The sequence below is a fragment of the Protopterus annectens genome, chromosome 5.part0, assembly GCF_019279795.1.
Source record: "Protopterus annectens isolate FY-2018-M chromosome 5.part0, PAN1.0, whole genome shotgun sequence".
Classification (NCBI taxonomy): domain Eukaryota; kingdom Metazoa; phylum Chordata; order Ceratodontiformes; family Protopteridae; genus Protopterus; species Protopterus annectens.
This window is the reverse complement of record NC_056735.1, coordinates 1224527220-1224539369: the sequence shown is the minus strand read 5'-3', so window position 1 is coordinate 1224539369 and position 12150 is coordinate 1224527220. Positions and strand designations below refer to the sequence as shown.

At 37.1% G+C, this 12150-nt stretch overlaps 1 protein-coding gene across 1 annotated transcript in view; it reads left to right on the top strand.

Moving 5' to 3' along the window:
- The window catches only part of LOC122802342 (contactin-associated protein-like 5), a 2566556-nt gene that overhangs the window by 2440576 nt on the left and 113830 nt on the right, over positions 1-12150 (top strand). Inside the window, exon 21 of the mRNA XM_044071980.1 lies at positions 7493-7564. Coding sequence (XP_043927915.1) covers positions 7493-7564 — 72 coding nt within the window. The remainder of the gene's footprint in view (positions 1-7492; positions 7565-12150) is intronic.

Genomic DNA, 12150 nt, shown 5'->3' with positions numbered 1-12150 from the left:
CTTCTTCTTCTTTCAGCTTTTTCCTATATTCAGACTATTTGGAATTATATATAATAATGAGAATATGAAAAATGGAACTTCATACTTATATAACCTAATAAAAAACTACAAAACATTACTCAAACCATCATATTGGCAGTTTACTCCTAAAGGATATTTGATTAAATTAACCGCAGAAAATAAATCAGATGTACTACTCACAGTAAAATGATCTCTTGTTCTCATTATTGGAGAATATTTACCTGGAAGTTCCTCCATAGAGCCTTCTTAACGCCTGATAAAGTTTCAGAAATCAATTCTTCTAGTAATGGGGTTTGTTGGAGATGTCAACAGATCTATAAAGCTGATTGGGCCCACATTTTCTACAATTGTATAAAAATCAAACCCTTTTGGGAAAATGTTAATAATTTTATGCAGGTGATTTATACAAATAATTTTGTTATCACCAAAGCTTTAATATTACTGAATATGACTGAAGGTTTTGTTTTAAATAGAACTAACATCTATTTACTTTGAGCAATACAATACTAGCTATTGTTAGGAAATACTTAACAAACAGGTGGAATTCTACCATAGTACTTAGCAGAGAAGATTTTCTTTGTGTATTGAAGAGGACGGCCTAAATGGAAGTTAAAACCAAGGAATTAAGATTGTTTCCTATGCCATTATCTAATAATCCTTGGAAAAAAGTTTTAACACTGATTGATACTTTACAAATGGATCTAACCTCCTCTTGAAATAATTATTTCTTAAGTTTAATTTATGTACTTCTGTATAACTTATCATTCATTTTTCGTATGTCAGGCTGAACGTAAATTTCTATACCGTTAATTTATTAAGTAATATGACAGTACACTGTATTAAGTATTCATTTGTTGTTTATTTCATATCTAAAATAAAATTATCTGAGTAAAAATATAAATATAAATCTCATGTAGCAGATGATCTACTGCAAAACAATTTCAGACAGAGGTAATTTTTATGTTAATATAATTGTGTCCAGAGTGCAGCTATTTCTGATTGTTTGCATGTAGCTATAGTGAGTATGGTCCACTGTCCCTTGCTAGCAAAGGAAAAACAATACATAGCAATATCACAGAAGGCACTTGCAGAGATGTTCTAGAATGTGGATAAGAAACACAAAATATGAAGGAAGAATTCAGCATAACAGTGAGGCAGTTTGTTAGCAAGTATCAGTAATCTGATAGTAAACAAGTTATGTATTTATAAAATTAAATGCTATTTAGTTTTGTCTACATCAACAGCATTTTGTGAATGAATGACATGGGGAAGTTTGTATGCAGACTAAAATATGAGTAACATTAAAGTGATGCTGGATGTGGAATCATAAGTGGATGGTCTGCAAATTTAGTTGCCTGTCTTGTTTATGGGCTGAGAAAGGGTTAAATGGTCTAAAAGTTTTATAGTGACATCTACATTACTTAACTAACTGTAGACATTATTTATTAGAGAATTTTGTCTTCCAGGACCAGATACTATAAGATTCCTTATAGTTTTATAAGATATAATCAGTTTTATGCTGTTAATTATTAGGATTTTTATGAAAAACAATATAGATTAACTTAAAGATTTTTTGAGTTGTGTTTGCATATGTCAGACATTGCTTAGTACAAGGTAATAACGTTAAATGCATTCTATAATCTTCCTGCAAGAAATTAAGATATACAAGTATGAAGAGCATTGCTTGGATCAGTTCATCATACTTAAAATTATCTTTATGTAATGCATGCATACTAAAGGAAATGAATGAAAAAATATGGAATATCCTAGTTCATAGGTTCATAGGTAGGTACTAGGCTATCGGCCCAAGGACCTAAGTAAGCCTAGCCAACAGGGTTCCATGGCTTATGCCACCCAAGAAAGTTATTTTCCTGTGCCGCTGTCAAGCAGAGCCACTGAAGTGATTCCCTGGGGTGTATTTCGTATTTCCCATCCACTTATCAAGATTTTTCTTGAAGAGTGCTAATGAAGAACTTTGCTTGACATAGATGGGTAGCCTGTTCTAGAGTATGGGAAGCCTCTGGGACAGGAATCTATCCCTCCAGCATGTCCTGTTTATTGTGGTGACAAGGTTTAGGTCATTAGAGCATGTAGCTTGGAGGGACTGGGATTTCTTTAGGTGTAGCTTAACCAACAGCTCTGGGTTTAACATAGCTTTATATGTTAGAAAGAGATCTCCTCGTAGTAGTATCTTACTCAATATTTAATTTACCTTTATTTTGTAGTTTCAATCCATGACTATATGCTATGTCTCCAGTCCACCTTCTGTTACTAATCTATTGTAAATAATCATAATGTTCATCTCCAATTTTACCTCTGTCAATAATTTAGTGTATGCAATCATAATGTTGCTGTATTTGCTGCTGTTGTATTATATACCCTGTATCATTGTAACATATTTCTTGTCTGTATGTTTTAAATGTGGAGCTTTTCTCACCAGGCCTGTACTGAAAATGGGTTATTCTGGCCCAGTGGACTACTCCGGTAATCAAATGCAATAAATAAATAAATAAAAATATACTATAGAGTAACGCTGGAGTTTTTTTGAGACAGTCAGTGTAGGGCATCTGTTTGAGGCCAGTAATCTTCTTTGTGAGGTACTTCTGTGGCCTTTCCAGCTGCTGCAGATGTCTTGTGATGTACATTCCAAAAGAGCACTGTACTCTATAATGGGTCTAATGAGTGCTGAGTAGAGAGGAACAATGACCTCTTTTTTCCTGGATGAGAACCCTTTTGTGATGAGGTGTGCCATATAGAAGGATTTCCTGACTACTGTGGCAATGTGATTATCAAAGGAGAGACTACTGTCCACCTGGGTCCCAAGGTCTATTATCACACATTCGAGGTTAAGTAGACTGACGTTTATGTGGTAGTTCATAGGTACAGAGTTTTTACCAAAGGGGATGACAATGCACTTTTTGGCATTGAGCTTGAGGCCATGCCTCTGACACCAGGCATCTGTCTCAGTGAGGCCTTTCTGTAGATGTTCACATCATTTGGGGACTCGACTATGTCTCCTAGTTTGCAGTCATCTGTGAACTTCATTAGCCAGAGCCCTTCTGTGCTAGTCTGTACTACAGAGAAGTAGATACCAAACAGGAGAGGTCGCAGGACTGAACCCTGTGGTACTCCACTTGTCACTGGTTTCAAGTCAGATTTGGAGTCTGCAACTTTAACAGTGTGAGTTCTGTCAGTGAGCTAGTTGGCAACCCATCTTATGATGTAGGGATTCACACCTAGTTTAGTGATTTTAGCTATAATTCCAGAATGGGAGATGGTGTCAAAAGCCTTGGCAAGGTCAAGATAGGCTGTGTGAACCACCTTACCCTTGTCTACGGCTTTGGTGACTGCCTCAAAGAAGTTGATTAGGTTCAGAAGGAATCATCTGCCTTTTGCAAACCCAAACTGGGTGGGGTCCAGAGTTTGGAGGTTACCAATGTCTTTGTTTTTGAGTTCCATGATGATACGTTCCATGGCCTTGCAGACCAGGCTCGTCAGGCTAATAGGGTGATAGTTCCCAAGATCAGTGGTGGCTCCCCCTTTGTGGAGTGGGATAACTGTTGCTGTACACCATTCAGTGGGCATAAAGCCTGATGTGACATTATGATTGAACATGGTGCTTAGGTGGGGAGCCAGTTCGTTCTGAAGTTCGTGTAAAATGCAGCCTGGGATGTTGTCCTGTCCCATGGATGCTGTGTTTTTGGTTTTAGAGAGTGTAGCATTTACCTGCATAGATCTGATTACAGGGACTCCGCATACTTCCTGTATAGATATGGACCCTTTAGGGGGTGAGAGGGGGGTAAAGTTAGCACTGAACGTATCTGCCAGGATGTTGGCAATATCAGTTGGTTTTGAAATTTTCATGCCGTTGTGCTGTAACTCAGAGCAGATCTGGGTGTTGCCATTGAGATTCTTGACATAGCTATAGAATGCTTTGTGGCTGCCCTTAGAATCAGTGGTGATTTTGTTTTCATATCTAGCTTTGGAGGATCTTATAAGGGCTCTCAGCTTCTTACTGAGGCTGACCAGGGAGCTCCTCCACTCATGGGATTTTACTCTCTTTTGCAACAGTTTCTTCCTTCTGTTGTAGAGACCTCCAAAGCAGAAACGCAAGCAACCTCCACCCCCACCAGACCACCAGATCGGCTTCCTTTTTTTGGAGGATAGCGTCTTGGTTCTGCATGGGATTGCATGATCCATCACTTATGTAAGTGCTTTCAGAATGCATTTGTGTAAGATTCAGCAGTCGTAACTGTATTGTCCATCTGCATGGGTGTCATGAGGTACACCAATTCTGTCTTAAGAAGCATGAAGTTGGTTTTGGAGAAATTTTTTACCTTGGTTTCCTTAATGGTGGGTGGGGGCGGGATGCAGATATCTAGGGTGATCAGCTTATGGTCAGATCTGACCAACAAGGAGTTGACTTCAGGTGTGGAACACCGGTCACTCATGTTGGCAATGACTGTCTAGGATACTGCTGCCCCTGGTGGGGGTGAGGATACGTTGGTCCAGGGCAATGGAATTTATGAATTCCAGAAAGCGTTGAGTGAAGGAGTTGCCACATGAGTAGTTTTCCCAGTTAATGTTGGGGTAGTTGAAATCGCCCATTATTAGAGTGTTTGGTGGAACCATAATATTTTCCAGTATATCAAGAAAAGACGAGTGGGAATGCTGGGGCATGGTGGGGGATCTGTAGCAAGCTACAATTTGGATTGCAGTATTGCCCAAACATAGATGCACTTGGATAACCTCGGATGCATTATGCTGCGCAACTAGCCTGGAGGTGTTGATATCCTTAATGAATATGGACACACCTCTGCCTTTGGTGTTTTGGTCCAGGTTAGATGGCCGAAAAGTGTGGTATGAGTTATAGCCTGGTAATGCAGGGGTGCTCTCTAGAGGCTTGAACCAGGTCTAAGCCACTGCACAGATATCAATGTTCCAAATTTTAAGGAGTGCCTCGAGTGAGTGCATTTTTAGATTTAGACTTCTCACATTGAGTAGCATTACCCTCTGTTTTTGCTTGCCTTTTCCTATTATGGTGGTGAATTTGTCATTAGAACCTTGCTAAAAAAGGCACTATAGGGGTGACAAAACCAGTAGCCGGTATCCAGAATCCTAGGGGGGACAGGTGCAGGCTATCTTTGGCAAAGCATCATGGTCTATTGACCATGTTATCCAAGGCAGACAGATACTGGATCCCTTTAGAATGACACCAGAAGCTTAGCCTATTGTTGAAGTCAATCATTTTGTCCTTGTACAGAGGTATAATTCTGGGCGATGGCAGGATGCTACTCAGGGCTAGGGTCATACCTGCCTAGGCTACAAGATCAGAGAGCTCATCCTTGTCTCTTTTCATGTAGTGCAGGGAGGTAAGTCTCAGGTAGGTCACACCAACATGGACAATGACAGACTCATATCTGTACTTGTTGTGGAGTGACCTGAGTGTGTGGGTTATGTGGTGGATGCTGGCACATGACAGGCAGCTGACAGTAACCTTCTTCTTGTTTAGCCTGGTGAGCGGGACATCAGTGTGCCTGACTATAGAGTCATCTATGACTAGTGTGTTGGGTGTGTTGTTTTGCCTTATGGGCTGTGGTTTATTGTCACACTGAGTCTGTGGGCTATGTGCCATTTGGGTTGTGTTGGGGGTGGAGGTTGCTTGCGTTTCTTCTTTGGAGGTCTCTGTTGCTTGAGGAGATTATTATTGAGAGCCTCTGCAAATGTTTTTGTGTTTTTATGTGTGGATTTTGGTGGTGTAGGTTTAGTGGGACTATGTGATGAGTGTGGTGTGGTGCAAGTCTTTACCTTTTCCTCTTGACTGTTAAGTTCAGTCTAGGTTGATGAGAGCTTTACCTCCAGTTTGGCTAGATAAGTGCATCTCTCACAGGTTGTGGTGTTGGGTGGTAGGAGGAGAGGGTTGTCTGTGTACATGAGGCAATTGCTACATTGCCCCAAGATTCCCAGATTCATCAGATAGACAGGAGAGAACACTGGGAGCTCACCCTTGGACACGCCTGAATAAAAAACTACTTTCCTCTAGACAAGTGAGGAAAGTGAGTATAAAAGCTGTTTTTCTCTAAGCAAGTGATGAAAGTAAGTACAAAAACTGTTTTCCTCTAGGTAAAGAGAAAGGTTGAGTGCTGTAGTAATTTATAGCTTATTTTGTGCTAACAACAAGTTCTGAACAAGTGCTGAGCATGAATAAGCAAATTCAAGTGCTAAAACTAAGACTCTTTACCTGGATCTTGTGGTTGATAGGCTACCTAGTGCTTACCACTCCCACTGAAAAGCTAGAATGCTTCCGTCCAACACAGAAAGGCTTGAGGGGCTCAGAAGCTTACAGACAGTCCTGGATACAGCAAATCTGTATCTGGACTCAACTAGTTACAGGAAAGGTGGGAAACAAGCGCAAATGTGGGCTTTTAAACCAGAAAATTGAAAGAGATGGAAAAACTGCCCAAACAGCCAATAAACTACAATTTCTGGGCCGGAAACCACTCTTGTGGTAAATAGGCTTCCTAGAGCTTACCACTCCCACTGATAAGCTAGAAGGCTTCCATCCAACACTGAAAGGCTTGGGGGGCTCAGAAGCTTACAAACAGCACTGGATACAGCAAATCTGCATCTGGACTAGACTAGTTACAGGAAAGATGGGAAACAAGCGCAAACGCAGGCTTTTAAACCAGTAAGTTGAAAGAGATGGAAAAACTGCCCAAATGGCTAATAAACTACAATTTCTGGGCCATAAACCACTCTTCTGGTAGATAGGCTACCTTGTGCTTACCACTCCCACTGATAAGCTAGAAGCCTTCCCTCCAGCACAGAAAGGCTTGGGGGTGGGCTTGCATTTCTTTCCAGTTATAGCAGGCTTGATGATATAGTGATCAGGAAGGTATTGCATCATATTCATGTAATACCTTCCTGTGTTTTTGAGTTTGCCGTGAACTTGTGGCACTGTTTTGACAAATGGAGTCAAATCCACATCTTATCTCTTTTACTCAACATTAATTGACTATAGAGTTGGTTATAATTGTTAAGGGGGTAGAGGTAATACAGTCTCTTTCATAGGTTTGGTGGGCAGCTTTCCCTGATTCATAAAATAAAGCTGTAGCCTGAAGCCTCTTTGTTGCAAAAAGCTTCAGAGATTCTGGCTACCTGAGAAGTGCTTAGTATAGACTATGAAATTCCACTATCCACATTTAACAAAAGTACCATACTTTTTGTTAAAGGGATTGTAGTATCCTAATACATATGTTAAGTATTTCACTGCAAAAGAAAAAGTATCCGTACTTTCACGCAATTATGTGAGTGTCTAGACTTGCATTTTCTTCAGTGTATTTGAACACATCCTCTGTTATAATTTGTTTGTGCAGAAAAAATAGAACTAATAGAATTATTATAATATTTATTTACTGTCTACTTTGATTCCCTGCAATACTTCTTCCATATTTCTTCTGTCTTACCACAGATAACTCTGGGTCAATAGACCAAGGACAACCACTAGATAATGCAATCAGACGTGACTCTGCTGTTATTGGAGGTAAGAGGATGTCTAATAATGGAGATATGCAGGTTTTACCTGTTTATCTGCAGAAGTCGGTGTAAATATCCTAGTATTAGCCTTTTTGTAAAAATATGCACTTCAGGGCAAAATATGGCATGCTTAATGAAACCTCGTTTATCATCTTTAAAATCCTCTTGTATCTGCTTAGTACTTAAATATTTGAAAGCAATTTTGTAGCACTTGTGTTTAATAAATATAATGCAGTAAACATCATGATATTTAATTTAATGTAAAAATAATGCAGCATAAGTGATCTCAGCTCCCATGTTAACACTGAATATTCTGAAGATTATTAATAACTCTTCTAACAAGAGTTCAGTCAGTATAGCTTTACCTGTAATCATGGACTAAAATTAGTTCTCCACCCAATCCCTCACTAAGAAACATGTTTTGCTGCTAGGTTTGTGTTTGCTATAAATTGTGCAATTAAAACAAATCCTTTATTAGATAAAATACTTCCAATCCAGAAAATATTTTAGCATTCTTGTTCCTGTCCTACAAAATTTGAAAAAAAAAATGATTTCATAATGAAAGATTAAAAATAATGCATTCTGTTAAAAATGTGGTACCTCAGCATGTCATTGTTTTTAATGACATCAAGAGAAGTTAAGACACATTTGTAGAAGTCAAATATGCATAATTCCATCTAGTTAATTTGACATATGATTATTGAAACTAGAAGCACCTAAAACCTTGAGAGGTCACTGGTTATAAGAGAGAGATAACCAATTTCAAAAAATGCATCAGCAATGCAATGGCAAGGCACCAAACCCCCCAACCTAGATATTTATATATTCACATTTTCTGGGGTTGCACAGGCCTAAAGAAGAAAGTGAGAAAATGCAAGATTTAACTTCTTGGACTTCTCCATGTCTTGTCACCATGATCTGATGCAAACAATATTTTAAGTTCAAAGTTCTTAGTGTTTATAACTATCTGGTGACATATGGCCTCCCATTTATATCCTATTAAACTACTTTTTGGGAAGTTAATCAGTCAAATAAAGTAATGCTGTACAAACTGAATTTATTCTGCTTGTTAGGGATTTCTACTCAGCAGGCTTTAGATTTACTTTATAAAATAATTTGTCTGAGTAACATATTTCTGGATCTGCTGTTAAGAGTTCAGGATAACCACATTATTTCAGTGACAGAAAGAAATCAGCTGCTAGTAATTTTCTATATGATTTGACGAATTACTCCCCATACCTGATAAAAGTCTCATGACGTGCAGAGACTTTTGCAAGGAGTTGACGTGTAACCCCAGGGAAGGCAGCTGTTGGTCTTTGAGACTGCTTAGCACAGAGATGGCACCGAGACAAAAAGTTTCATATGGATTTTGATTAAATGTATCAGTTTAGCCCACCCCCAGATAGGAATAGATGGATATTTAAGAATGGACACTTTCAGGATAGGAACATTTATTTTATAATGGATTATATTCCTTATAAAGAAGAAGTTGTCAACATTTTGTGAATGTTTTGGCTCCTTCTGATACCAAGTAACTCCTTGAATGGACTCTTCCCTTTTGAATAAAAATATCTTACAGAGATGCTAAGCCACTGTTTGGTCTACTGTTTTCTTCAAGACCAAAGGTTCTAGGGTACAAGAAGGTGGTGTTCTTTGTTCTGGTTCTTCAGTATGGTAAGTTCATATTTCTAAGAGTAAAGCGAGGCTGAGTAATAAAGACTTTAAAGTGACTAAAAGGATTAATTGTAAGTCCCAGACTATAGTATATGTTATATTTTCCTCCTTCCATCCCAGGCGCTACATAGTGATATTTAAGTGAGACCTCGCATAAAGCACAGATTAGGGTCATGGAACACATTAAAGGACATTAATCATAACTAGTCAAGTAGCAGGTAGTTTCAGTAAACTTTATAGGCATGGCCTGAGGGAAATATCCTGAAGGCTTTACATTTTAATACTAAATCAGGCACCATCTAACATGGCATCATCATTATGGGAACAAAGGTAGAGTTACAATGGAAATGGGGTTGGGTAGTTCTGTCCATAGGCTCATAAGTTCATGGGAAGTTACTAGGCTTGCAATCCAGGGGTCCTCTTAAGCAGCATAGTCCACATTCCCAGTGCCTGCTTTCTCCACTGGAGTGGGAGGATTAAACCAATGTATAGTTTGGAAGTATTTTTGTATGGCTAAATATAATATGTTTTGTGCAATGCTAACAGTCTGTTATAGAAGGAAATAAATATTTCTTTAGAAATAAAAAGATTGTTCAGTGTGGCTTTAATACAGGTTTTGTTGAAAATATTCCAAGCTTTACTTTTCATCTTTACTGTTACTGTACTATAGAAACCATTTCATTGTTCAATTAGTTTTGAGTCAAGTAATTTAATTGTGCAGAGATGTGTATACCTTCATATGAACTTATGACATTGTTGACAATGTAAGGGACTGAAATTTAGTGGAAAGCATTTCTGTTTGTTCTGTGTGATATGTTTGTCAAATTCTGAAACATAAGAAAAATAATTATAAATATTTATTTATGAATTAGAGGTATTTTTCATTATTCCCTGTAAGTTAATCAAAGTATAATGACTGTGTTTTTTACTATATGATATAAGCTAACATGGGTGGTTATACATGTGAAGTGTACATAGTACATGCTTGTTGCATTCCTCAATCACGATTATCTTCACTACCTTTATAAATTATAATTACCAATATTTACAGAAAAATAACATATAGGGTAAAAATATATATGCACAAGTATATGCCTGTGCTTGTCAGAGGTTCATCCTAGCAATGAAAACATTGCTAACCTAAAAGAAGAAGAAAATTTACACAGACTAGGCTTTGTGAAAATGTGAGATGATGTTTAAGGAACTGCGATTCTGTTGTATTTCTTACTTCACTGTGGTAAAGTTTATAAGAATGTGAACATTCATGGAAACATAAGAATATCTAGGAGTTAAGAATGTAAGTGGCTGTTTGCATTAGGAAGTGGACAGAATGATTTACCCTATTTGAAAGAAAACATCTGTTCACAATGACTGATTTTAACAGAAGTTTACATGCATTTAGTATATGCTGTCCTTGAAATAAAACTCAAATTTTAAGACTGAGGAAATGACGGATACTTATTACTTATTTATTTTTATTTTATTTTACATTTGTTGACCGGGCTAGTCTAGCTGGATATATGTCCATTTTCAGTAGAGGCCCGGGGAGAAAAGCTTCAAGAAAAACATACAAAAAGAAATATAAAAGTCATGACAGATCAAACTATAAAATACAATTGTGACAAAAAAATAAAAATTTTTTTTTTTTTTTTTTTATACAAATACAACAGTCAGTGAGGATAACATTATCAGTAAGCATCAATGGGTGATGTACAAGAGATGGTCAATATCCAATATATACATAAATGTTATTTGCAATACTATGGTATTTTGCTTCTTTAGGGTAAATTTATAAAGTTTCAGAGTAATTATTAGTTTAAAAGGAAAAAAAGGTATGGTATAGAAGTAGAACTTTAATGTACTATAACATTACTTACTAGTTCATAAAAAATATGGTTATACAGTACCGCTTGTGTTTAAAACAGACGTGGTGCTAAAATGCATCATGTTCTTATCAATGTTTAAAATGTGTATATACTTTTATTGTTAGCTTATCTGTGATTTACTGTTGTTAAGCATGCCTGTCACACTCTCAGTACAAACATTTGCTTTTTCTTGTAATAACATGATAATATCCTTTATGAATTTTCACACTGATGTCACCTAGAGAGGTACTGACATAGTTAATATTACAGCCTGCAATGCTTCACAAGAAAATGTCATTTTTTCCCAGTGGTATTTATGATGGAAGATTTTATTTGTAACTGCTTTAGAATGCATCTTTACTTGTACACTGAAAAAGAACCATTGAACTGTAAGAAATAAAAACAAATTGTATTCATGACATTAATGCTTATTACAGTATATTATGAAAACATGTTGAATTTAATTGCATTTATTAATTGCTATTCCACAGAATGCTTTAAAACATTGTATAAAAAAACTGCAGTTTATGTTTTTCTTGAATCAAAGGATGCTGTTTTCTTCTTTCTCACGTGGTATTGCTTGTCACACCTGAGTAGGTAGGTTTAGCATTTATGAAGTCACACCAGTAAACAAATCTTTATTTTTATAGCTGTCTTCAAGAGCTCATCAGTATGTGGATTTGGTATAGCTTTTTATATCATGTCTCAGTGTGTGCGTCACAACTCTATTAAACTGAAGGTGCGTGTGAAAAAGACAGAATCATAGAGCAAAATTATAATTTCATTAAACATTTAGGGGAGATCCTGCATTACTCAGACTAAAGCTCTGTTTTGGAGAACCTGTGATTTACTTGGTGAAAGTGTTGTTTCCAATCAGCAAAACTTGGAATGCCGACAGCTAAAACTGGCTTATGTTAAAAAGAAAATGTCTCACTTTCCTCTGTTTGGTTAACATTAATAATGTTTGTTCCACATCCACTAAAAATCCAACTGACATTTTTCTCAGATTGTAGGAACAAAAATGTTGATAAATGTCAGCTACAAAGATCAGATC